At 43.2% G+C, this 23694-nt stretch overlaps 1 protein-coding gene and 1 non-coding gene across 11 annotated transcripts in view; both read left to right on the top strand.

Annotated features, from left to right (window-relative positions):
* Positions 1–20965, top strand: part of TCP11L1 (t-complex 11 like 1) — a 33685-nt gene extending 12720 nt beyond the window's left edge. For 8 of the 10 annotated variants that reach the window (XM_067038050.1, XM_067038047.1, XM_067038041.1 and 5 more), the window contains 8 exons: positions 788–908; positions 1895–2115; positions 5699–5835; positions 8551–8747; positions 12066–12247; positions 13954–14126; positions 17159–17338; positions 17730–20965. In XM_067038050.1, coding sequence (XP_066894151.1) covers positions 2033–2115; positions 5699–5835; positions 8551–8747; positions 12066–12247; positions 13954–14126; positions 17159–17338; positions 17730–17764 — 987 coding nt within the window. In that variant the 5' untranslated portion in view covers positions 788–908; positions 1895–2032 and the 3' untranslated portion in view covers positions 17765–20965. Of the gene's footprint in view, positions 1–787; positions 909–1894; positions 2116–5698; positions 5836–8550; positions 8748–12065; positions 12248–13953; positions 14127–17158; positions 17512–17729 lie in introns of those variants that run through there. The other 2 variants (XM_067038046.1, XM_067038044.1) reach the window with 2 other exon arrangements.
* Positions 2242–2345, top strand: LOC131760714 (U6 spliceosomal RNA). Its single transcript, XR_009336813.1, has one exon. It is a non-coding gene; the product is annotated as a U6 spliceosomal RNA (small nuclear RNA).
* Positions 20966–23694: the final 2729 nt, after the last annotated feature.

Raw genomic sequence — 23694 nt, 5'->3', positions numbered from 1 at the left:
TAGTGCCTGGAACATATCATATTGAATCTAAAATTCTGTTGATTGTAAGGTGCACCTTTAAAAGATGGATTGTCACAAGAAGGAAAAAACATTACTCATTATAATTGTGAAAGTACCATGAAAAATATTGGGATTCTGTTGCTAAAGGAGGAGTGATGGCTACTGGGTCAGCAAGCTATAGTGTCTCCTGCATGAGGCTTCTGAATATGACTTTATAAACATTTCTTATATGTTCTGCAAGGATAGTACTTTTTCACATTAGTCATGAAAAATTAATTACTTGTTTTGCTCTCATGACATAAAGACTGGTTTTCCTGAAATGCTATATATAAGTTGTCATATCAGTAGTTTGGTACCTAATTAAACAGTTGTCCAATATGTCACATGGGAATAGGATAATTTTAGGAAACAAACTTAAAGTTTAAAGTCTTAAACTACTTAATCATAAATATCTTAGGAAACTTGCTGGTATCGGGGAACTTAGATTAACAGATCTGAACTTTCCAGTATTCTTTTTATCATATGGCACTGTTATGGGCTGTTATTTGGACTAATGTCACCTGTCAAATTAGTTGAAAGTTATTCTTTCCAATGAGGTACTTATTGAAATAAATCACTAACTAAAAATAAGTATGTGATTGGTTTAGGTATATCTGGGAAATCTTTCCTTCATCCAAATAATTAAAAAAAAATTTCTTACCCTAAACCTGTAGAATTTGTGCTTTTGAAAGTAATTTGAGGCAATAATATTTTATTTGCTTTTGCTTTTTTTTCCATTTGCCTCCAGCTTGGAGAAGAAAGTAAAGGATATTGTACATAAAGCTTTTTGGGATTGCTTGAGTGTCCAGTTAAGTGAAGACCCCCCAACTTATGACCGGGCCATCAAGCTTGTTGGTGAGATCAAAGAGGTGAGGTAAAGAGCAAGTCGTGGTGCTTTCCTTGTATGTTAGGAGTATTTATTCAACCTATCTGTGTTACAGTGCCAGAAGGCTTTAAAGAAATTGAAGGATCAGGATTTTAAATTGCTTGCTGAAATGTGGATTTAGGGTATTTTTGGCTTACTGGCCTTTAAACATTTTCAAAGAAGCTGTGATAACCTGAAGGCATTACTCTTCTAAATGAAAAGAAGGTTCATATTTTTGAAAACAGAATTATTTAAAGAAAACAAGTTATTTTTTATTTTATTTTATTTTTTGCTTTCCACGGGCCTCTCACTGCTGTGGCTTCTCCGGTTGCGGAGCACAGGCTCCGGACGCGCAGGCTCAGTGGCCATGGCTCACGGGCCTAGCTGCTCCGCGGCATGTGGGATCTTCCCGGACCGGGGCACGAACCCGTGTCCCCTGCATCGGCAGGTGGACTCTCAACCACTGTGCCACCAGGGAAGCCCGAAAACAAGTTATTTTATAAAATATAGATAATTTATAAAAATTTTAATAGATATGAACACCTTTAATAAATAATGACCAAAAAAAAGCGATTCAGTCTTTGGGATAGAGAAAGCATTAAGTGAAAGGTAGAACTGTTTTTGCAATACCTTTAGCAACAGTTTTCCAAAGAAATAATGTGTCTGTGGAAATTGACATCTGTCGTTAGCTCACAGGCACATATTAATTAATGTGGGGTTTTTTGGGGTTTTTTTTCACTTTTAACAGTTTTTTCTTCCTGTGTCCAGTTGATTGCTGCCTAGAGCTTAAATGGAAGCTTAAATAGCTAGTCTAAATGATTTGTAAACATGTTTTTCTGTTGATTTGTTGAATAAGAGGTTAAAATGTATGCACCATTACAATAACACTTGGTAAGCCCTTATTGGAATAATTGTAAATTCCTTTACATATAATCAAAAATGGCTTCTGACTAGGAAGCTTTGATTAAACTTGGCTGTTCTCTCTTGTAGACGCTCTTATCTTTCTTGCTGCCTGGTCACACTAGACTGAGAAACCAGGTAACAGAAGTCTTGGATCTGGATCTGATAAAGCAGGAGGCAGAGAATGGGGCCCTGGACATTTCCAAGCTGGCAGAATTCATTATTGGCATGATGGGGACGCTGTGCGCACCTGTTCGAGATGAGGAAGTGAAGAAACTAAAGGACATTAAGGAAATAGTGCCCCTTTTCAGGTATGGGCACTGTGTTAATCACCTTCAGGGTACCTAAAATACAGAGCCTATTTTCAGAGTTAGACTTCCTCAAGTGTAGGTATTCATGCATTAAAAAAAAAAAAATTAAAAAGCAGATATTTTTCTGTGCTCACTTTGGCAGCACATATACTAAAATTGTAACCATGCAGAGATTAGCATGGCCCCTGTGCAAGGATGGCTCGCAAGTGCGTGAAGCGTTCTGTATTTTTTAAAAATAATGATTATAATAAGAAAAGGAGGGAGGGATGGAATGGAGGGAAGAGAAAGGGAAGGCTGAAAGGAAGGAAGGTAGGGGAAAAAGATAGTGAACTTGTGACTCTGGGTGAGGTTATAGTCTGTATACTCTTTAACTGGTTGAAGGCAGGTCAAGGTAAAGACTGATAATTAGCATAGGTTTTAAAAATGTTAAAATTCAAATCTGCTTTTTACTAAAATCAATATGAATCCAATGAAACAAAAAGGCATGAAATATTTTTTAAAAAGCAAACATTTTGTAAACTATAGAAAAGGAGAAAGAAGGAAAAAATTCACCCGTAATTTTACCACACAAAGGCACAGTCACTATTGTCATATTGATATATCAAGTTTTTTGTTTTTTTGCCTCAGCATTTTATTTTGAAAAATTACAAACCTACAGAAAAGTTGCAAAAAACAATACAATCAACACTCCTATAACCCTTCCATAGATCCACCAGTTTTTAACATTTAGTCAGTTTGCTTTATCTTTTTATATATACACTGAGTATGCGCACTGAGTACGTACGTATGTATGTATATTTTTTCCCCTGAACTTCTCCTGGTTAATGTCAGATATTTTATGACATTTCACCCTTAACTATTTCAGCAACTACTTCCTAAGAATGTGGATATTCTCCCACATAATCAAAATACAACCAGGACATTCAAGAAATTTAACATTAATATAATCCTATTAACTAACGTTTAGTCCATGTTAACTTCCTTTAGTCTTTTGAATGTTTATTTTTAAATGTATACAATTATGATCAAATTTATATAATTTATATGCTAATATTGGCAAAGGATTGACATGATGCTGCCTGAGAATTTGACATTTGGTTAACTGCTTAACTGTTTTCCTGTAAACAGATGAAGGTGTTATGTATCAAAATACTACTAGGTAACATTGCTTATCGGGAAAATGACCTCTAATTGGTAAATTGCATCGAGACAGAAAGAAATGATAATGAACTATAAATACTCCATGGCACATCATACTTGATACTTCCTTGAGTGGGGAAGCTTTTGTAACTGGGCACACCCCCCATAGAGACCCTGGAAGGCACGCCGTGGAGTTATGATGAGCTTTTAAGTCACGGTGCTCCCACATTTCTGAGCTGTCCACGACTGATATTGTAACTCTTCCTGAAGAGGAGTGCTTGGTGCCGCCCCGTTGGCAAGCTGTGTGAATAGACGGTGCCAAACCTGTGGCTTATTGTCGCCTTGTGAGTCCGACTGTTCAGCTGAACCAAAGAAGGACCTCCCGGTGGGCACTGCAAGCCTGACTTTTTTTTGTTAACATTACACCCTAACTATTTCACTTATTTTTTCATTGAAAGTATCGCTGAGATAACTATATATTCACATGGAGTTGTAAGAAATAATATAGTACACTTTATCCAGCTTCTCCCAGTGGTGACATCGCAAGACTATCAGAACCAGGGTGTTGACACTGATACAGTCCACTGATCTCATTTAGATTTCCTGTATACACACGTAGTATATGTTTATGTGTAGTAACTTTTATACAGTTTTATCACCTAAGTTCGAATATCCACCACCACACTCAAGATACTGAACAGTTCCAACACCCCAAGGATCTCTGGCATTGCCCTTTTATAACCAACTTACATTACATTACTTTTTTAAACTCTCCATAAGCATTTTCAGTGGCTGCAAAATATTCATTCACATAGATATGATTAACTGTTTCTCTGTTAAGATGGACAATTAGATTATGTATAGTTATTTAGTATTTAACCCTGCAGTGAACATCTCTGCACAAAACATTTTTCTTTATTTTAGGTTATTTCCTAAAGATGGGTTCTTAAAATGGGACTACTGTGTCAGAGGCTGTGAACAGTTTTAAGACTCGTTGCATGTTACCAAGTTGCTTTCCAAAAGTTTTAGAAGTAAAAAAAGTTTAATCTCTAGCCTCCTTGATATCATTATTCATTACATAGAAAAATGTCCTTCATTGTCAGGTTCCCTCAGGGTTTAGAGAGAGCATGTTGAAAAGACTGCCTAAATATAGTTACTGATTTGTTCATTCATTCAATAAGCTCTTACTGAGCACCTCTTACGTGCTAGGCACGGTGCTAGACATTAGAAATAATATAGTCAGTAAAGAGCTCAAAATCAGCCAAGTTAAATGAGGAATTCCTGGACGAGAGTCCTCTGGGGAAATAGCTGGTAGCAAACTCAACCTAACTCAGATTCCTACTGGAAAGAGAAGCAACTGGGGAAACTGGTAACCTGGGAGTATACACCATACCTGAAGGGGGCCACAGTGGCCGCTTAGTGCCAGCCGATTGTAGTCGTGATGGAGTTTGGCCCTGGGTTGCCAGATCTCTTGATTTTTCAAGAGAAGCTAGAAATCCTGGCTTTTAAAAACACTGTGAGCATAAAACATGACTGTGGGTTACTTCCGGTCAGTGGTCTGCCACTTGGCAGTTTCCAGTAGTCTCTGGTTTCCTGTAGGTGGACTTAGGGGACTGTTGGGAATGCTCAAAGGAGAGGCAGAGCACCCTCCAGGAAGTGGGCTGCCCCACACATTTGGGAGAGGGTCAGAGTGGCAGGGTGAGGGGCCCTGAGTTGTTCCTCAGAGCGTGTATCCTTCCTCTCCCATACACATCACCTTACGTGTGGGTGAGTTTATTCTGTCGTACGACGTTCAGTCAGTCCCAAAGGGCATCAGGGGACCGGGAGGACATTTGATCATGTTCTTACCTCTGTGTAGGACCACACCTAAACCTGCACCTTGGCTTCTTATCCACCTTCTGCAATAGGTCACTTAGCAGCTCCTGACCTCTGGTAAGAGTGCTGCTGGTACGTGACAGGCATGGTATGGAAGGCATCCTGGGCATTGTGTCACGTCTGCCCTTCGGTTGCATTCAGAGTGTGAACTAGCACTTATGCCATGAGAACTAGAGCATAAAACCTGCCGTGAACATATTAACCTGTGTGAGCGTGGAGACCAGGTGGTGAACTCTCTGCTCTTAACCTCGGGTCTGGGGCCGTCCTTCCTCTGCGGCCAAGAGGGCTGACTGACCCAGAGCCAAAGAATGAGCTCTGGGCACGTCAGGCAGCGGGGTAAGTGACGCTTGCCTAGGGGCAAGGGTGGCGACAGAGAGCAGCTTAAACGCGGGCAGTGCTTTCTTCTAAATTTGTTGTTTTTAATCTGCGTTCTCATGGCTCCTCCAACGTTTCTTGCCACCCTTTCTGAGATGGAAAAACTGTCTCAAATCAGCTCACTTCATTTTTTTTTTTTACAGCAGTGTTTACTTTACAAGTGCCCAGCGGTAAATCCTTTTATCTCTTCCAGGGCAATTTTTTCCGTGTTGGACCTCATGAAAGTGGACATGGCAAACTTTGCTGTCAGCAGCATCAGGCCACATCTCATGCAGCAGTCAGTTGAATATGAAAGGAAGCAGTTTCAAGAGTTTTTGGAGAAGCAGCCAAGTAGGTTTAATGTTTTGTGGTGCCTGTTCGTTGTCTGTGTTTTTTCATTTTAGTGGCTGTCGCTTGCCGCATAATGATATTTTCAAAACAAAATAAGAATTTAATATGAGAGTGAAACCGTGCACCTCAGATTGGGACTTGAACCCACGTGCTGGGACTCACACCCAGCCGAAATCCACAGTCTTCCAACTGAGATCACACACTTGGTTTCAGGACTTAATGAAGCTCAGGTTCTTGATACCTCATTGCAGAAAGAATTCAGTGAGAGACAAAGTGATAGGTAAGAAGTGGATTTATTTAGAGAGAAACACTCCACAGACAGAGTATGGGCCATCTCAGAAGGTGAGAAAGGCACCAGGGTATGGAGTTGTCAGTTTTTATAAGGGTGGGTAATTTATAGGCTAATGAGTGGAAGAAGTATTCCAGCTATTTCAGGAAGGGGCGGTGATTTCCAGGAACTGGGCCACCACCTACTTTTTGATCCTATGGTTGGCCTTGGAACTGTCATGGCACCTGTGGGTGTGTCATTTAGCTTGCTGCTGATGTGTTACAGTGAGCATATACTGAGGCTCAAGGTCTAGTGGAAGTTGACTTGTCCATCATCTTGGACCCATTTGGTTCTAATCAGTTTATGTCATGTCTTTGGGCTATGTCATTCTTTCAAAGGTTGTGCCCTGCCCCCTTCCTTCCTGTTTCAGGAGTAGTCTAATTTGAAGACAGAAACGCACAAGATGTTAGGCCCTGGAAACTTAGTTGACAAGCAAGAGAACTGTAAGTAGGAGAGGAGAACAGAAATTTAAAAGAACAAAGAAGTCCTAAATTAAATGGGTTTTTATGAAAATGCCAGTTTGAGGTGAATTGTATACTTGGCCTTGGTTTTAAAAACATGACAAACTTCTTAGGACTATTTAGCTCACTTTTCTCCTCTCTATGAGGTACGTCAAGAAATTTCACTTTGCTTCTCTTCTATATGCGTAAATCTTCTGTTTCATACCCAGAAAATGTTTCATTTTTATGAACCTCTCAGATGACTGCAGGAAACAGATAAATTAGAATCCAAACTATGTTTCATTTCTAGGGTGCTTTTTTGGTCTCTGCACTGGCAGCCGATGTTCTAAGTGAACTGCAGTCTTCAGTTCCAATTTATTGCGAGTTCTGTTTAGCCTCTACGTTTGCGGGTCACAAGATGAAAATGGCAGTCTCTGGATAGATTGTGTTGCCTGACCAGAATCAGGTCAGCAGTTGCTCATCCAGCCCCAGGCAGAGAAGTTAGAACTGGTCCTGAGGGCCAGGAGGAGTCAAGAAAGGGCAGAGTTGAAGGAGCAGTACTAGAAGATTGGTTAGTGTTTACTGTGTACTAGGCTTGTGTCAAGGGTGTACCTGTGTTGCCATAGGTGACCTCACAGTAAGCCTATGAGGTAGGCACAATTTTTTAAACCAGTTTTACAGATGTGGTAATAGATTTTGAGAGGTTTTTTTATTTATTTGGGCTGTGCCAGGCAGCATGTGGGATCTTAGTCCCCTGCATTGAGAGCTCAGAGTCTTAACCACTGGACCGCCAGGGAAGTCCCCAGATTTTGAGAGATTTTTGATCAGAATTGATGACCACACAGCTCCCTTTCTCAACCGGTATTTTACTGCCCCTCAGGAGAAACCAGGGTTGCAGTTTACAGGCTGAAGAGCCTGTGTATGAGGGCCAGGTGTGGACAGCCGGGGCCCAGGCGCTGAGCCGGTCCGAGTCTAGTGCTTATCACTCACAGCATGAAAGCCGAGATTTTCCAGAGCTGGTCGCCTAAAGAATGCTGTCTACAGAGGCGAAAGGGAGAGCGAAGCTCGGGACCAAGAGCTCAGCGTGATCAGCATGTGGGCAGAACCAGAGGAGTGTCCTGTTGCAGCAATGAAGGGTGGACTCCAGCCATGCCCTCGGCTGCCCATTTTGTTTTAAGGTGGCCTCCACTGGCAGGGCTGCAACCTATCCCAGGTCCTGTCAGAGGGGTGTTTGCTCATACAATGTGGACAAAAACCTCATCTTCTCTCTCTTGTGTCCCTCAGGGTCCCTGGTGCATTATTCAGCTTAGAAAAGTAGGGGAAGCATGCTGGTGGATGAAAGACAACTGAGGATCCCCCCCCGCCACCGCAGTGCTCCAGACACTGCACAGGATGCGTCAAATATGTGACAGAACTTACCCCCCCGCCCCCGCCACCCCGCAAGGCTGAAAGTAAACCAGATTGATACAAACTAAGATCTAGACAAGGACAAGCCTCATCTTCAGTGTGGAGGATACTGGGAAACTCTAGTCAGTGTCTCATCCCATCTGTCTCTGGGCAAGAATTTCTGCAGCTCACTGAGCTGGGGCTATCAGAGCTTCCAGCCATCATGCAGGAGTGGCCAGGGTGGGAGAGAAGAGAGTGGAGGTCCTGGTGAACATCCGAGGTGGCATTTATGTTCACTGTCGTGGTCAGTCCTCACAGCAGCCTGTGAGGTGGTGGTGGACATTTCTTTGTATTAAGAACCTTGTTAGTCAGACAGACTATGACGTATCTAAGAACACTCCACTGGTAACTGGCAATCTTGTGATGTGAACCGAGGTCTATTTGATTCCAAAGTCCGTACTTTATACTTTACCACAGTTCCAGGATGATCTTCCCTAAAGTAATTCTAGGAAGCATCTGTCCAGAGCGTTCCAATAATGTTCGAAGCCTTGCTTTTCACAGATTCGCTGGACTTTGTCACCCAGTGGCTGGAAGAAGCCGCAGATGACCTTATGAATCAGAAGTATAGCAATGCCTTGCCGGCTGCGGGAGAGGCCTCTGGCTCTGGGGACGGTCCTGGGCCAGATCCTGTTGCTGTCCAGAATTATGCGTACCTGAAGCTTCTGAAGTGGGACCACCTCCACAGACCTTTCCCCGAAGTAGGTGCTCCAGAGCAGTTTGACTGCTCATTCCTTTTTTGTGCTGCTGAACTTTAAAAAAAAATAATAGTTAAAATTCATATACCAGAAAAATCTCCTTTATCAGTTGTATAATTCACTGGTTTTCAGTACATTCACAGAGTTACGCTTCCATTACCACTGTTTAATTTCAGAACATTCCGTCACCCAGAAAGAAGCCCTGTACCCATTAGCAGTCACAACCCTCCCCCCACCCCCTGGCAACCATTAATCTTCTTTATGTCTCTATGGATTTGGCCTATTCTGGACTTTTCGTTTAAACGGAATCATGCAATATTGGCCATTTGTGTCTGGCTTCTTAGCATAAAGTCCATCCATGTTGTAGCATAAATCAGTACTTCATTCTTTTTAAGTATTTTTTATTGTGTTAAAATATACACAACATAAAATGTATCATTTTTAAGTGTACAGTTTAGTGGCACTAAGTACGTTCACATGACTTGGCAGCAAATTGGAACCCAGTACCCTTTAAACACTAACTCCTCATTCCTCCCTCCCCCGGTTCCTCTGTGTTTCTGAATCTGACTACTTTAGCTACCTCATGTGAGTGAAATCACACAGTATTTGTCCTTTTGTGACTTGATTATTTCACTTAGTATAATATCTTCGAGGTTCATCCACGATGATGTTTGTGGCAGCATTTCTTTTCAAGGCTGAATAATATTCCATTGTATGGCTATACCCCAGTTTGCTTTATTCATTCATCAGTTGATGGACAACTGATGGGCTACTTTTGGGCTGTTGTGCTGCTCTGAATATTTGTGTACAAGTTTTTGTGTGGCCATGTGTTCTCATGTTTTCTTGATGAAAACCTTAACAGTGACGGTGCTTTTCAGTTTTATCTTAAGAAACTTCTTCCCCTTCCATACAGAGCAATATATATTTTTTTAAATTTATTTATTTATTTTTGGCTGCGTGTGTCGTTGTTGCTGCGCATGGGCTTTCTCTAGCTGTGGCTCGCGGGCTCTAGGCACGCGGGCTTCAGTAGTTGTGGCACATGGGCTTCGTTGCTCCGCGGCATGTGGGATCTTCCCAGACCGGGGCACAAACCCACGTCCCCTGCATTGGCAGGCGGATTCCTAAACACTGCGCCACCAGGGAAGCCCAGAGCAATATTTTTTTTCTTTGTATCTTTTTCGCAGTAAGTGCTTCTAACTGCAGAAGTCCTTTAAGGAGATGACTAACGGGGGATTCCCCCAGCAAATAGCTGGTTTGGCGTCTAGACTCCCCCTCTTTTTTGAGGGCACTCAGGCTTCTTATCTCTAGCCTCAGATCCTGCTACTTCTCTAAGTTTCTTTCTCAGTTCCTTATTTTTCTTTTTAAGATGTTGTGAGCCTAAGCTTTCACCTCTTGCCCCTGAGTTCCCTGATTTGTGCCAGAGCAGGCTCTCAAGGGGGTATTGAAGTGGGAGTGGGGAGCTTCCTTCCTGCAGAGTGACATGCTCTCTTCTCTCTCCTGCAGACATTTCTCTCAAAAAATAGCCGTGGGGAAAATGGTGTTTTCACTGGGGACAGATGTCTACTCTCAGAATTGATCCTTGAAAAGCCTTTGCGTCCTAATCCCAGTAGTACAGCATACTGCTAGGAGGCCGCAAAGCAAGGATGCTGCCCTGTAACAAAGTGAAGTCAACAAAGAGACTGGTAAAGCCTCTCTGTTTAACAATAGAGGAGTCTCAGCCTTCAAAGATGGTTTTTACTTCTTAGGGAGAATTCTGGGCTAAGACTCCACATTGTTAGTGTCTCGATTTGGTGTGTCAGTTTCTTACAGCAAGACTGGTCCTTAAAGTTTATTTGATTCATCTGTAAAAACTCAGAAGTCATATCTCCTTAGCCTTTCCACTTCCCTTTACCTCACCCCACACAGGGGACTTTGGCCTGGCAGTGCCCAGGCCTGTCTATAACACGGGGATGCCGTCATGGAAATTCACTCACTGACTACTTTCCAGCTGTTATCTGTCATTCCTACTTTTTCTACTTATCATTCATTTTTCTCTTCCTTTATTCACTCCCCAGTTCTTGAGAGCCTCCTTTGTGCTGGCTACTGAGGGGGATACCGAGGTGAATAAGTGTATTTCTCCCCTCCTTCCCTCCTGTGCCCTGGATAGCGTGGCTGGTTGTCTGGTTTGCCCAGGACTGGGAATGGGCGTGGGGAGGGGCAGTGTTCGCATGACCTGGGAGTTTCAGTTTTTAAACCAGGCCACTCCCAGAAAAACTGGGATGACTTGGCCCCCTGTGTACCTCATTACTCTTTCCCGTCTAATGATGTAATTCCTATTTATTGAGTTCTGGCTCTGCCAGCCACTTTATTATCTTTCTTTTTAAAAATACATTTATTTATTTAGTTATTTGTTTTTGGCTGCGTTGGGTCTTCATTGCTATGCGTGCGCTTTCTCTAGTTGCGGCGAGCAGGGGCTACTCTTCGTTGTGGTGCACTGGCTTCTCACTGCGGTGGCTTCTCTTGTTGTGGAGCACGGGCTTCAGTAGATGTCACACGTGGGCTCAGTAGTTGTGACTCGTGGGCTCTAGAGCACAGGCTCAGTAGTTGTGGCTCATGGGCTTAGTTGCTCCACGGCCTGTGCGATCTTCCTGGACCAGGGATCGAACCCGTGTCCCCGGCATTGGTAGGCAGATCCTCGACCACTGCGCCACCAGGGAAGTCCCAGCCACTTTATATACATGGTCTTTTTTCATCTTTCTTTCTTTTTAATTTTTATTGGAATATAATTGATTTACAGTGTTGTGTTACTTTCTGCTGTACAGCAAAGTGAATCAGTTATGCATATACATATATCCACTCTTTTTTAGATTCTTTTCCCATATAGGTCATTACAGAGTATTGAGTAGCGTTCCCTGTGCTCTACAGTAGGTCCTTAATAGTTATCTATTTTATATAGAGTAGAGTGTATATTGTCAATCCCAGTCTCCCAACTTATCCCTCTCCCCTTTTTTCATCTTTAAAACAGCACTGTGAAGGAGGAATCCCCATTTTGCTTAGGGCTCAGAGAGTTGAAGAAACGTGCATGAGGTTGTGCTGCTATTAAATGAGGAAGTCTGGATTTACACCCGGTCTGGCTCATGTTGTACTGCAGCCTTCCTAAGGGAGAGGGGCGCTGCGGTGGAAGAAGTCACACCTGACTCCCTTATGGCCGGCTCTGAAAGGACTAGAAAATCCTCAGGGGAACCTCCGAGGCCTCCTCCGTATGGGCTGCGGCCCCACTGCCCTCTGCCGGTCACAGCCCGAACCTGCAGCTCAGGATGATTTCTGTTTTATTCATTGCAGACAGTTTTGATGGACCATTCTCGCTTCCAAGAGTTCCAGCTCCATCTGGAGCAGCTGACCGTCCTGGGGGCCGTGTTGCTGGTCACGTTCAGCATGGCAGCGCCGGGAATTTCCAGCCGGGCCGACTTCGCTGAGAAACTCAAGATGATTGTGAAGATTCTGCTCACAGATATGCATCTGCCGTAAGTGACGGAGAGCTGTGGCGACCAGGGCCTTCAACAGATGGTGGGAGGCAGCGGGTGGCAGGGAGCAGACTGGAGCGGGGGTCTGCGGTGTAAGGCAGAATCGGGGCCACTCGCCAGAGACTGAGGAAACCTGGCACTCCAGCGCTGTTCGCCCCCGCAGGATTTACTCAGGGTCACACGGTCAAAGTTAGAGTCCACTCCAGGGCTGGTTCGCAAGGCTCTAGGACAGTGACTTTCAAATGTTTGTGACCAGGATGCATAGTAAGAAATTCATCTTCCGTGGTGACAGTGCATACTTGGACACACATGTAACTGCAATGAAAACTTCACAAAGTGAAACTTACCCAACTGTGCTTAATACTTCCTGATATTTCTATTCTATTCTTGTCCCATTAAAAAGAAAAAAAAAATACTGGTTGCTACCCAATGAATTGCTTTCATAATCAGCTAATAGTTTGGTCAACACAGTCCTAGGGAAAGGTCAAATAAGAAACAAGCTGCATTCCTCCAGAGTGTGTGAATGTGACTAAAGTCTTCTGCCCTTTGCACACTCCTCATAGACATTTTGTGCTGAGTATAAATGGATTATCAACCAGCACCAATCCACACTTGTGTGAGGGCAACTGCTTCTGCAGTGAAATCAGATTAGGGGAATTATGTGGTTTCCAGCATATAGAATGTTTTTGAATGTTTCTAAGTAAACCTGTATCTGACAAGGTCCACCTCAGAGGATTCTTCAAGTGGAATGTCCCCAAACCTCCTCCTCCTCCTTACAAAGTGGAGGAATCGGCTGCTGAGTTTGCACACAGCTTGCATGTGTTCAGTGTGATGAGGGGTGTGTCCGCGAGTTGTGACCTGGGACTCAGCAGTCTTGACTCAGGCCTGCAGGGTGTTTGCTGAGGCGAGGCCTGGCCTGAGGCCCTTGCACAGGTGTGGCCCTGGGCTGTCACCTAGGTCCCCCTCCAGTGAAACTGCTCTGTCACAGCTGCTGAGGAGGAGGGCCTGTCTGGCGCTTCCTTGGGAGGCCAGCCCTGCCTTGTCCACCCCGGCCGGCCCCCGGCAGCAAGCCCTGGGGCTCTCCCATTTGCTCGCACTGTACCCAACCTCTAGATCCAGGACAAAGGCAATTGCCTTCTTAGACAACAACCACCAGCACAAGGGCTCTCCACAGAGACTCCAGGGGAGCCCAGGAGCCCCAGGAAATCGAGGTGTGAGTTTTAACTTTTAGATTTCAATTTTATTTGTTCTTTGAAAGTCATTAATACACTGTTTCAAAAGCCTAAATGGACAAAAGTGGTATCCAATGAAAAGTTTCTCTCCCACTCCGTCCCCCGGCGACCACATTTCTGGTCTCTGGTGTGTTGCTCCAGAGGTGTCCTAAGTCAGTTCCAGGGTTATTTCACCACACGGATGCTAGCAAGAAGTTAGCTTTTAGATTGTTAGACCAGGCATAATCTGAGCTCTCCCCTTGCCACTGTTCTTTCTGGCAGAGAGAGACGGGTGGAGAGACCAAGTCCCCTGAGTTGGATGGATGCAGTCTGAGGGGTTAGGGGAGGGAAGAGGTACAGTTTTCCCTTTGAACCCATCAGTCTGTGAATTGGTCGCTGTGACTCTCCCCACGCGGGGGCTGGGAGGGGCCGTGGATGTGCACTCTGTCGATGGGCCCTTTCTTCACTGGCTTCTCCTTTCCTTCTCTGCTCAAGCTCCTTCCATCTGGAGGATGCCCTAACTACCATTGGGGAGAAAGTCTGCCTGGAGGTGAGCAGCTGCCTTTCCCTGTGCGGGTTCCGCCCCCTCACCATGGACAAGGAGGCCGTGCTCAAGGGCCAGATCCAGGCCGTGGCCAGTCCTGACAACCCCATCCGCAGGATCGTTGGTACGTTTGGGCGAAGGCGGGACCAGGGATATGCCTGTGATGGGCTGGCAGACAGGCCCCTCTGTGGACATCTGGAAGGGTTTGATGGATTACGAGTGCCAGTGAGTGAAGAGAGAGTGATTATTCAGAATAGTGCAATTAGGGCGACCCGAAGCTTTGGCCAGGTGACTAGGCAGCCATCAGTGTCCTGAGGCCTCTGGCTTTGGAATCACCGATCTTGGTTCAGAACGCTGCTCCATCCAGCACTGTGAGGTGGTGGGAAACAGTATATTGGTCTCTGCCCCGGCTTCTGGCACAGAGCTCCTGGAACTCTGGTAGTTTCCTCAGTGATAAGAGCGCGGGGAGCATCTTGTTCTAGTGTTTGGCTTTGACCTTGACTCCTGACCCGGAGCTCCTACATCCTTTGGAATTTCCTGGGTGCTGGGAGTGTCTTTCGTTCTGAGTAGGTGACTCTTGATGGGCTCCTGGGTGGGGGCTGGTCACCCGAAAGACGGAGCCATGATTAGAAGCTTGGAATTTTCAGCCCCGCCCTTCATCCTCCAGAGAGAGGAGAGGGGCTAGAAATGCCTACGTGATGAAACCTTCACAGAAGTCCCCAAAGTACAAGGTTTGGAGAGCTTCTGGGTTGCTGAACACATCAGTGTAGTGGACGGGTGGTGCACCCCAGCTCCGTGAGAAAAGAAGCGCTTGCCCTCGGGACTCTCCCCGACCTCACCCTACGTATGGCTTCTTCCAACCCTTCATTTGTATCCTTTATCAGATCCTTTATTATACAGTGAACTGGTAAACCTAAGTAAGTGTTTCCCTGAGTTCTGTGAGCTATTCTAGCAAATCATCAAAATCCAAGGGAGAGGACGTCATGGCAACCTCTGATTTGTAGTCAAGTCAGAAGTTGTGGATGACCTGGGGGCCTCCTCCTCGTGACTGGCTTCTGAGGTCGTGGGCAGTCTTGTGGACCCGAGCCCTTAGCCTGTGGGGTCTGAGGCTATCTCCACGTAGTGTCAGAACTGAGTAAAATTGTAGGATGCCCATCTGGGGTCACAGAGAATTGCTTGGCGTGGGGACCCTTCTCCCCCGGATCTGGAGTCAGAAGCGTTTTGAATGTGGTACTGGCGCGAGGGTAAGGGAGAAGCATAGCTGTAGTACAAGGCTGGGACAGGTTTTCTTTACAAGCACTTACTGTGTAGCTTGAGCAAGTGATGTGATATCTGAGTTTCATCATCTCTAAAAAGGGGGTAATACCAACACCTGCAGGGTTGCTGAGAGGACTGCAGGTGATAAGATATGTAAGGTGCTTACTGCAGAACCTGGCAGCACGTAGGGAGGACTCACTAACGAGTTGCAGTTATTAAAAATATTACTCCGGACTTCCCTGGTGGTCCAGCGGTTAAGACTCTGCACTTCCAGTGCAGGGGGCATATATACATATTACTCTGCTATATGAGCTGTGACTTTCCATCATCACTGGTTGATCCTGTTCACTACATCTAATATTTAATTTTTACATCTAATACATCTAATATTTAATTTTTAAAATTATTGTCATTTAATTAATTGTAAAGTCCTTCCTTAACTTCTTTACAAACTCAGATAGATGTTCATCTTATAAATAATGAAAAGTTAGCAGGCTTCAGGCAAAAGCAGAATGATCTGTGGTTTTCAGATTCTAGGTTGGAGTAGAGGCTGAACCAGTGACATGGGTGTGCTTCTAATACCATGACTTTTAAAAATTTCATCCCAGGCCCGCATTAGTCACAGTTTCATCTGCAGGCCCCTCAGGGGGAGCCTCCTGATGCTGCAGGGCCCTCGGACTGTCGAGATCACTGTTGTCAGCTGGGGTGGGGATGCAGGGAAGTGCTGCGGGACCACTGGCTACCAAGCTGCTCCCTTAGTCCTGTCATCTAGGTTGTTTAGTCACAGCCAGTTAAGTGCGTTACTGGACTCCAGAGGATGTAAGTCAGTTGCACCTGAGAAGGTTCCCTAGGGCATGAAGTGGGTGTGAAGTTTGACAACGCTTAGTTAATAGAAATGCCTCTATTGCTTTTGTAATAAAATCTGCAAGGTGCGGCTTGCACACACACTCTTTTGGCAGCTGAGGATACACGGGAAAGTGCAAAAATATCATAGCAGGGGGTGGGCTAAAGAAGCATCAAACTAAATGATTCCTCACAGTAGGACAAGTTGCCCACAACTCCATGGCCTTCATTGCAGGCTTTGGAGAAGGAGGCTTAGGCTTCTTTCATGTGGGCTTATGGGAAAATCTAGATTACAAGCCAATAGTGCTGGAGTCTTCTTTTTTTAAAATAAATTTATTTATTTATATATCTTTGGCCGTGTTGGGTCTTCATTGTTGCTCACAGGCTTTCTCTAGTTGCGGCGAGCGGGGGCTACTCTTCGTTGTGATGCGTGGGCTTCTCCTTGCGGTGGCTTCTCTTGTTGGGGAGCACGGGCTCTAGGCACGCGGGCTTAGTTGCTCCGGGGCATGTGGGAATCTTCCCGGACCGGGGCTCGAACCCGTGTCCCTGCATCGGCAGGCAGATTCTTAACCACTGCGCCACCACGGAAGTCCCTTTCTCTTCCTTTTTGAACTTGCATTTCCAGCTTTATTTTTCCTCCCACTTTTTATATGATCTTAAACAATGGCTAATGTTGGTCTCAGTGTGCCTTGCTCTTCTGAGAGCAGAACCTGGCAGCACCCTAATCTCCCCTTAATCGTTCATACATTTATCCTTGCTTTCCAAGTGTATTTTGGGCTTTGCCTCGTGGCCAGGCCTCATGGCAGGCACTGTGCTGGGTGCTGGGGAGAGAATGCTGAACAAGATGAGCATGGTCCCACCCCGTGGAGCGGACCAGCTCGGGGGCGGCGAGTGCAGCACAAATGGGATGAATGTCCAGAAGTGGCAGGTGCCTCAGGATGGTCAGGGAAGACTTTCCCGAAAAGGTGATGTGTAAGCTGAAAACTGAAGCATAAATAGAAGCTTGTAAAGTCACCCTGACCAAGAAGCAAACAACTGCTTTCTTTTCTATCGCAGATTCCCGAATCCTGACCTTCTTAGAAACCTACCTTGTCTCCAGTCATCAGAAGCCATTGCCCACAGCCCCAGGGGGATTAGGTCCCATTCAAACAGAGCTGGAGGAAGTTGCCATTAACTTCGTGCGCCTGGTCAACTATAACAAGATGGTCTTCAGTCCCTACTATGATGCGATCCTCAGTAAGATCCTTGTCAGACCCTAACGCCTATGCTCCGTATAGCAGCAGTGTTACCCACTTGACCTGTTCTCAGCTGTAGTGTTGCTTTGGAAAATGGCTGCTTAGTACATTTCTATTTAACAGCACTGATGCCAAAAGGAAGAATATTGTGTATCACTGTTGAAAAGACTTGTTGAAGAATGTACTGAATTCTATTTTGAGGGTTTGTGTTTATGAGTGCAAGTTTACAAATCAGAGAAGCTTTTCGTTATCGTGAGTTTTGTAGGTAGCACTCAGCTTTTAACGGGTGGACTGCCGTGTGTCTCCACCGACACCCTATCGTGATCGTAGCTGCCTCATCTCTCGCCAGGAGCCTGGGACCTCTTCTGCCATCTGGCTCGTTTTTCTTTCAGACACCCAAGAGTATCTGACAGCCACCCCAGAGTGAACAGAACCAGGCCGTGATGCATTTAGACCCTTGGCCCTCTCTGGCCCAGCCCAGCCCTCCTCCCTCCAGGTATTTTGTGTTGGAAGGACTTTATATAGTCTTACTGCCTCCACACACCTGCTGCGCCCACTATTTATTGCTTTCTCCCTGCCTGGGCTAGCCGGACCCCCAGAACCCTTTTGTTCCAGAGGAGAGTTATTTGATTTTAAAAAGCTTACTTGTTTATACAAAATTACTTCCGAGCCTGGATGATAGCAGTTATGGGATCTAGAGAAAGGAAAATTCTGTGACTTTTATGCCTTGAAAGTCAAGGAGGAATATTTTTTAAAATGTGTTAGTGTAATACATAGAAGAAGACAGATGTCTAAAGTTTTTACTGAAAAGTTCACTCTGATAGAATACATAGATGTATTGATTCGATTCGAATTCCAGCATTGGATTTAAGTGTTTTCAGGTAAAATAGCGTCGGCTTACTTATTTCTTGGATAACGAAGTTATAGGAAATCCCTGGTTTTTGAGCAGTATTTATTGTGGAACTTCAGTGACCAGAATTCCTGACATATCCTGTGACTGAAAGGGTAGCTTGGCTCTCACAGGTGACCTGTTCTGTTAAAAAAAATAAAATGTGCGCACGTGCCTGTGTGTATTTTAGACAGGGACATTTTTAGAAACAGAGCCATGAAGTTGTTGGGCGATCTCCAGTTGCCAGAATCATGCAAGGAATACCTTCACTCAAGCCAATGAGGGCTGGGGTGGAGCTGGGAACAGCGTCGAGGAAACATCCACCCTGTACACTGTCTAGTGATGTGAGGCTTCAGAGGAGTGAAGGTTATACTGGGAATGTGATTTCTCCAAGTATTTGCTTCTAATATTTTTACTTGCAGTCAGAAATGTATGCTGGGTTACGTGGTCAGAGCTCATATTAAGCAAGTTTAGGCTGAAGGACAAGTCCTCCAAGGTTTCACTGGAAGGGGATGAAAGCTCAGTAAGTAAACTTTTAAAGAACAAAGTCACATCTTTTGTAGCTTATTCAATGAGGTCACCTCTGGAATTGTTTCTGGAGATAAGGCTGCTGTGGCAGCTGTGCTCACTGGTTATAGAGTATGAGGTTCCTGGCGGCAGCACTCTTGCTTGCCTCAGCCTCAGTGTTTGGGTCCGTCCCTCCGCATCCAAGGATGCCGGAGCGTTACCCTCACAGATGCAGGGTGGGTCACCAGCTCCTGCAGCCATTTTCCCTAAATCTCAAAGTTTCTTCATTTTGCTTTCTTTTGTAAGAGTTAACTCTTAGGTGATTTTTTTCTTTCTTTTCCCTCATGGGTTCCTATATAGACAGAGTGAAGTTTGAACAGTTTGAAATCTTGATGCATATATAACAGGGAGCTTCACAGACTCCTGTGGCCCCCACTACCTCAGTGTCCACTGGTGGAATTCTACGGAAGCCAGAATGAAGATGGCAAAGTTCAGAATCACAGTATTCATATTGAATCGTTTTGTTGTTGCTCTTTGAAGATAAGTGAGCTAGTTTTCTTCCTGGAATCTCATAGGATTATCACTAAGGGCCAGGAAAATTCATTTAGTTCATTTAGTCACTCAGGAAACATTTGCTAAGCATCTACTTAGAACTCCCCCCTACAGCTCTCCCTCCAAGACAAAAATACCTTTGGCGTATAAATTATCCTTCAGAATTGATTTGGGTTATATACTGCATACTGATTTGCATTTGATATGGATTCCTGCCTAATAGGTTTGTGGAAAACATGTCTTTTGTGGAAGTGCTAAGTTTATTTGGCACTAGTATTTCACTGTAGGCGGGTAGAACTGATTGCCTTGAGAGTTGGGTTGATATCAGCAGGTCAGGTAGATTTCTTTGATAGTCTCCTGAATGAATGATTGAATGAATGAATGTCTAGAGCGGTAACTGCCGCCTTGTCAGCTCTCAACTGATTGGGTGGATAGTGGGTGGATTCTCACTCTACATATATATATTTTTTAATCTTATTCTAAAGCAAGCTGTAAAATGTGATCGTTTATGTAACCCTTTATAAATATACTTCAGGTAAGAGTTACACTGGTATATCTTACTGATTAATGCAGTGGACAGGTGTATAGGAACTTTTTCTTTGTGAAGAGAAGTTATTAAAAAGTTTGACTCAATAGGCACATAACGTGCACATACTGGCTGACAATTCTGAATGGATTATTTAGCAGTTCTGTTTTTGTGGCTTATTTTACTGTCTCCAAAGTCTTAAGATACCTGGGAATAGAGCAGCCTACTTTCCTGGTGAATTTCAAAGGGAGGGAATAGGTGTTTGCTGTTGGATTTCCAGTGACATTTTGGCATGCCCTGATTTCTATGTATAACATTTGTATTTCTTTTAATTTTGAGGCAGGGTGGTAGAGTGGAAAGACTGGGAGCTGTCAAGAAACCAGAGTTTTGATCCCATTTCTGTTACATGATTAGCTTGAGCAAATCAGGACCCATTTCCAATACCTATAAAATGAAAGGACTGGATTTGACCTTACAAGTGCTTTTCCAAGTCTGACATTCTGTAGTAAATCTGACTGGAATAACTTAAGTAGACTGCAGTAGGATTGTGCAGAAAGTTCCTGATTTAGAGGAAGATCTGGGTTGAGTTTTTCCTCTGTTGCCTTCTTGCAAGGTTATGTGATGTTGGGCTAATCACTCCTCCTTGGGCTCCGTATTTTCACCCGTAAAATGAGCATACTCCTAACTCACACTTCCCGTGAGGATTAAATTTGATAATGGATATTAGAATGCTTTGTACGTGCAGAAGGACTATGAATGACTTTATTAGCAACACAGGAGAGCATATGACCATCTGCCTGTAGGTGCCTATCTGCTATCAGGACAGATTCGACTGTGGGTGCCCAACCTCCCTTCAGTCAAGCACATTTTACAGGCCTGTAGGGAAGGTTTTCCTCCTGTCCTGTCCCAAGCCTGTTCTTTTCTTTTCTCATCTCTTCTGTGCTAGAGCTGCAGTCTTACTTTTTGTGTCTGCTGCCGACCCCAGTGGTTTCTCCCCATTTCCACCTCCATACATCATTTGAAGTAAATGAATGCATGAATGAACAAATGAGTGGATGACTGAATGGTAGTGGGTGATGGGCTCTGAAACTCATATTAAGAGGCACTGTCATTGAAAACATAATCTAAATAAAGAATTACAATGATGTTTGCAATTGTGTATTTATATTGGGTTTTATATTGTATACCTATTTTAATGGATTGCCTTTTTATTCACAGTATTCAAAGCGACTTCATGGGATGGGGGAGGGGAAAACCTTTAGGCCTGAAAGCCTCTATTAACCTATCAAACGTTCACTGACACTTTCAGAAAAAGCTAGAAGTGTCAGAAATCTGAACAGGCAGAATTGTACTTAAAACTGCCCCTCGTGTGGGTTTCTGTCATACTGTGTTGCCTTCTGAACTAATCTATAGGCCTGATTTGATGGAATGTCACTTAATTTAGTAATCCGATGTGTCTGGAGTTGGTAGCAATAGTCAGATTTCACCATTTTTGTGTTTGTTTTATCTGAACTAAACATTGAGAACCTTTAAGGGCAACTTCTGACTTAAAAGCAACCTCAAAATCGAAGTAACACTTTTTTTTTTTCCCTTTCTAATTCTTGTTGCCTCTGCTTTTTAAAGTACTGTCTGCTGTAAGCTCGAAGCAGAAATTTGGTCAGGCCTCGGACGGGGAAGAAAATTTAGTAAACTGAATTGGTTTTTTGGACTTTTATTCCCAGAGACTGGTAAGCTCACTTCTGTTGAATATTTCAGTTTTTACTTAAATCAGTAATACGGTACCTGAGTTTTGTTACTTGGTATGAATTACCTTTCAAGACTTCTGAAATTTTTATTAAATGAAATATAACTTCACTTGCTGAACGTCACAGTCAAGTAAGAACTACCAACTTTAATGAAGTTTGCTTTGGGAACTGAAATGTAAAAACCAAAATTTATGAGAAGCCGGCGCACCGCACAAAGAGTAGCCCCCTGCTCGCTGCAACAAGAGAAAGCCCACGTGCAGCAACGAAGACCCAGCGCAGCCAAAATAAATAAATAAATAAATTTATTTTTTTTAAAAAACGCATATCCAATAGAGGATTATAAAATTACCAAATAAATTAATAATTATTGCCCAAGGTCATTATGCTGACAAAAGTGGTATATTTTTTCATTGTTTTCCAGTGGTACAATTTGATCAGTTATATATTTACTAGGTAGCTGTAACCTTTTACTTTACTCTGTGTGGCAACATAGATAAAACCTCTCATTGGAAATTTAGTGCTAAAAGCCAGAGTTTGACTGATTTTTGTTGAGGAAGCATTTATGGTCCTTAAATTTTATCCAGTTCTAGAATTGTGGGGAGATGCTATCATTGTTTTTATAAAGAGGAAAGATATGGATATCTTTTGGTAATTTCTCTGGGTCCAGCAATATGGATATATGAGAGTCCGTGGATATGTAGGACTGGCTGTATATATCATGAGAGTCTGCAGATAGTTTTCCAAAAGTAATTTCAGATTTCTAACATCATGCTACTTGTTCACTATGTTTACAAAAGGAATTAGCAAACATTCAGACAAAATCATACTAAAAACTAAAAGTTCATATATATATATATATATATATATATATATATATATATATATATATCTCGGGTAGAACATTAGAAAATATTTTCTTAAGAAATAATCCTTTTTAATTTTAAAGGTCATATAATCTCTAGGGGGAAAAAGTCTTAGAAATAAATGTAGTAGGAGCAATTGTAATACACATAATGGCCTTAACAGTCCTTAGTAGCACTTTTCCCCAAGGTAGGTGGGGGTATTCGTGTGTGGTTTCTTATTACAATGCTTAAGAAAAAAAAAAAAAAAAAAAAAACCCATTTTCCATACTCAATCACATGGCTTTCTTTTGTCACATGGGAACACTGTTACAGACCATTACAGGTATTTGAAACCATTTTGTCTTCTTCAGTACACTACCCGAAGTGCTCATACCTCTATATTTTAAAGTTTCTGCTATATGGTACTACTTATGTGTTTCAGATTGTTTTGTTGATAACCATGATATTAAAAAAAACCCCACAAAGCTTGAAAATGATACTTAGGAAGATAAAATCTGAAGTAGAGGCAGCTGACTTTGTTTTGAGGAAATTTTTCTCAGCTTTACTGGGAAGATACTGGAGACATATGCTTGTGGTCAACTTAGGTAAATATGACCTTGCTACGTACAAATTTATATAAGAAAGTGTTTCAAGATAACCTTTTATTATAGGTTTTATAGAAATATTTGAAGCTGATATTTAATCACACTTGAATTCAAATTCTAAATTGTGTACCCGTTGTGCAAGATTGTCTCTTTATAGCCTTCCTACTTTTCCTCTTTTCTCCTTCCTTATTTTTAGCTTTTATTCTGAATCACAATCCTTAGGCTCAACTAGCTGTTGGTCTAGTTTTCTAGCAATGAGTCAAGAGGAGGTAACGTTGCTAAAAAAGAGCAAAACTTAATTCTTTTAATTTTTATGGTAAGTTTTTGCTCACTGTGGCTAGTTTTTGGTTACTCGGCTGTAGTTTCCTTTAATGCTGTCTTTGTTTAGCTGATGAAAAAAATGTTCTTGAACACTGAGCACTTTTTGAAATATATTTATGTGAGAGCAAGACAGTGAGTGGTTAAAGGAATTCCCACACTTATGTTGCTTTTAAGAGACATGAAAGATAAAGTATCTCAATCATCTATCGCCCTCAGATTTAATTTGGGAAAAATGCATTCATATTTGAAGATTTCTAAAATGTTTAACTTGCCTCTTAAAAATGGATCCCTCATGTTTTCAAATAGTAGCAAAAAAGACCAGGAAAGGACAACAGTTAAGTGTATATATAGTAAATATAGGATGACTTTT

Source organism: Kogia breviceps, chromosome 7 (assembly GCF_026419965.1).
Source record: "Kogia breviceps isolate mKogBre1 chromosome 7, mKogBre1 haplotype 1, whole genome shotgun sequence".
Taxonomy (NCBI): Eukaryota; Metazoa; Chordata; class Mammalia; order Artiodactyla; family Physeteridae; genus Kogia; species Kogia breviceps.
This window is presented reverse-complemented; position numbering and strand designations above follow the sequence as displayed.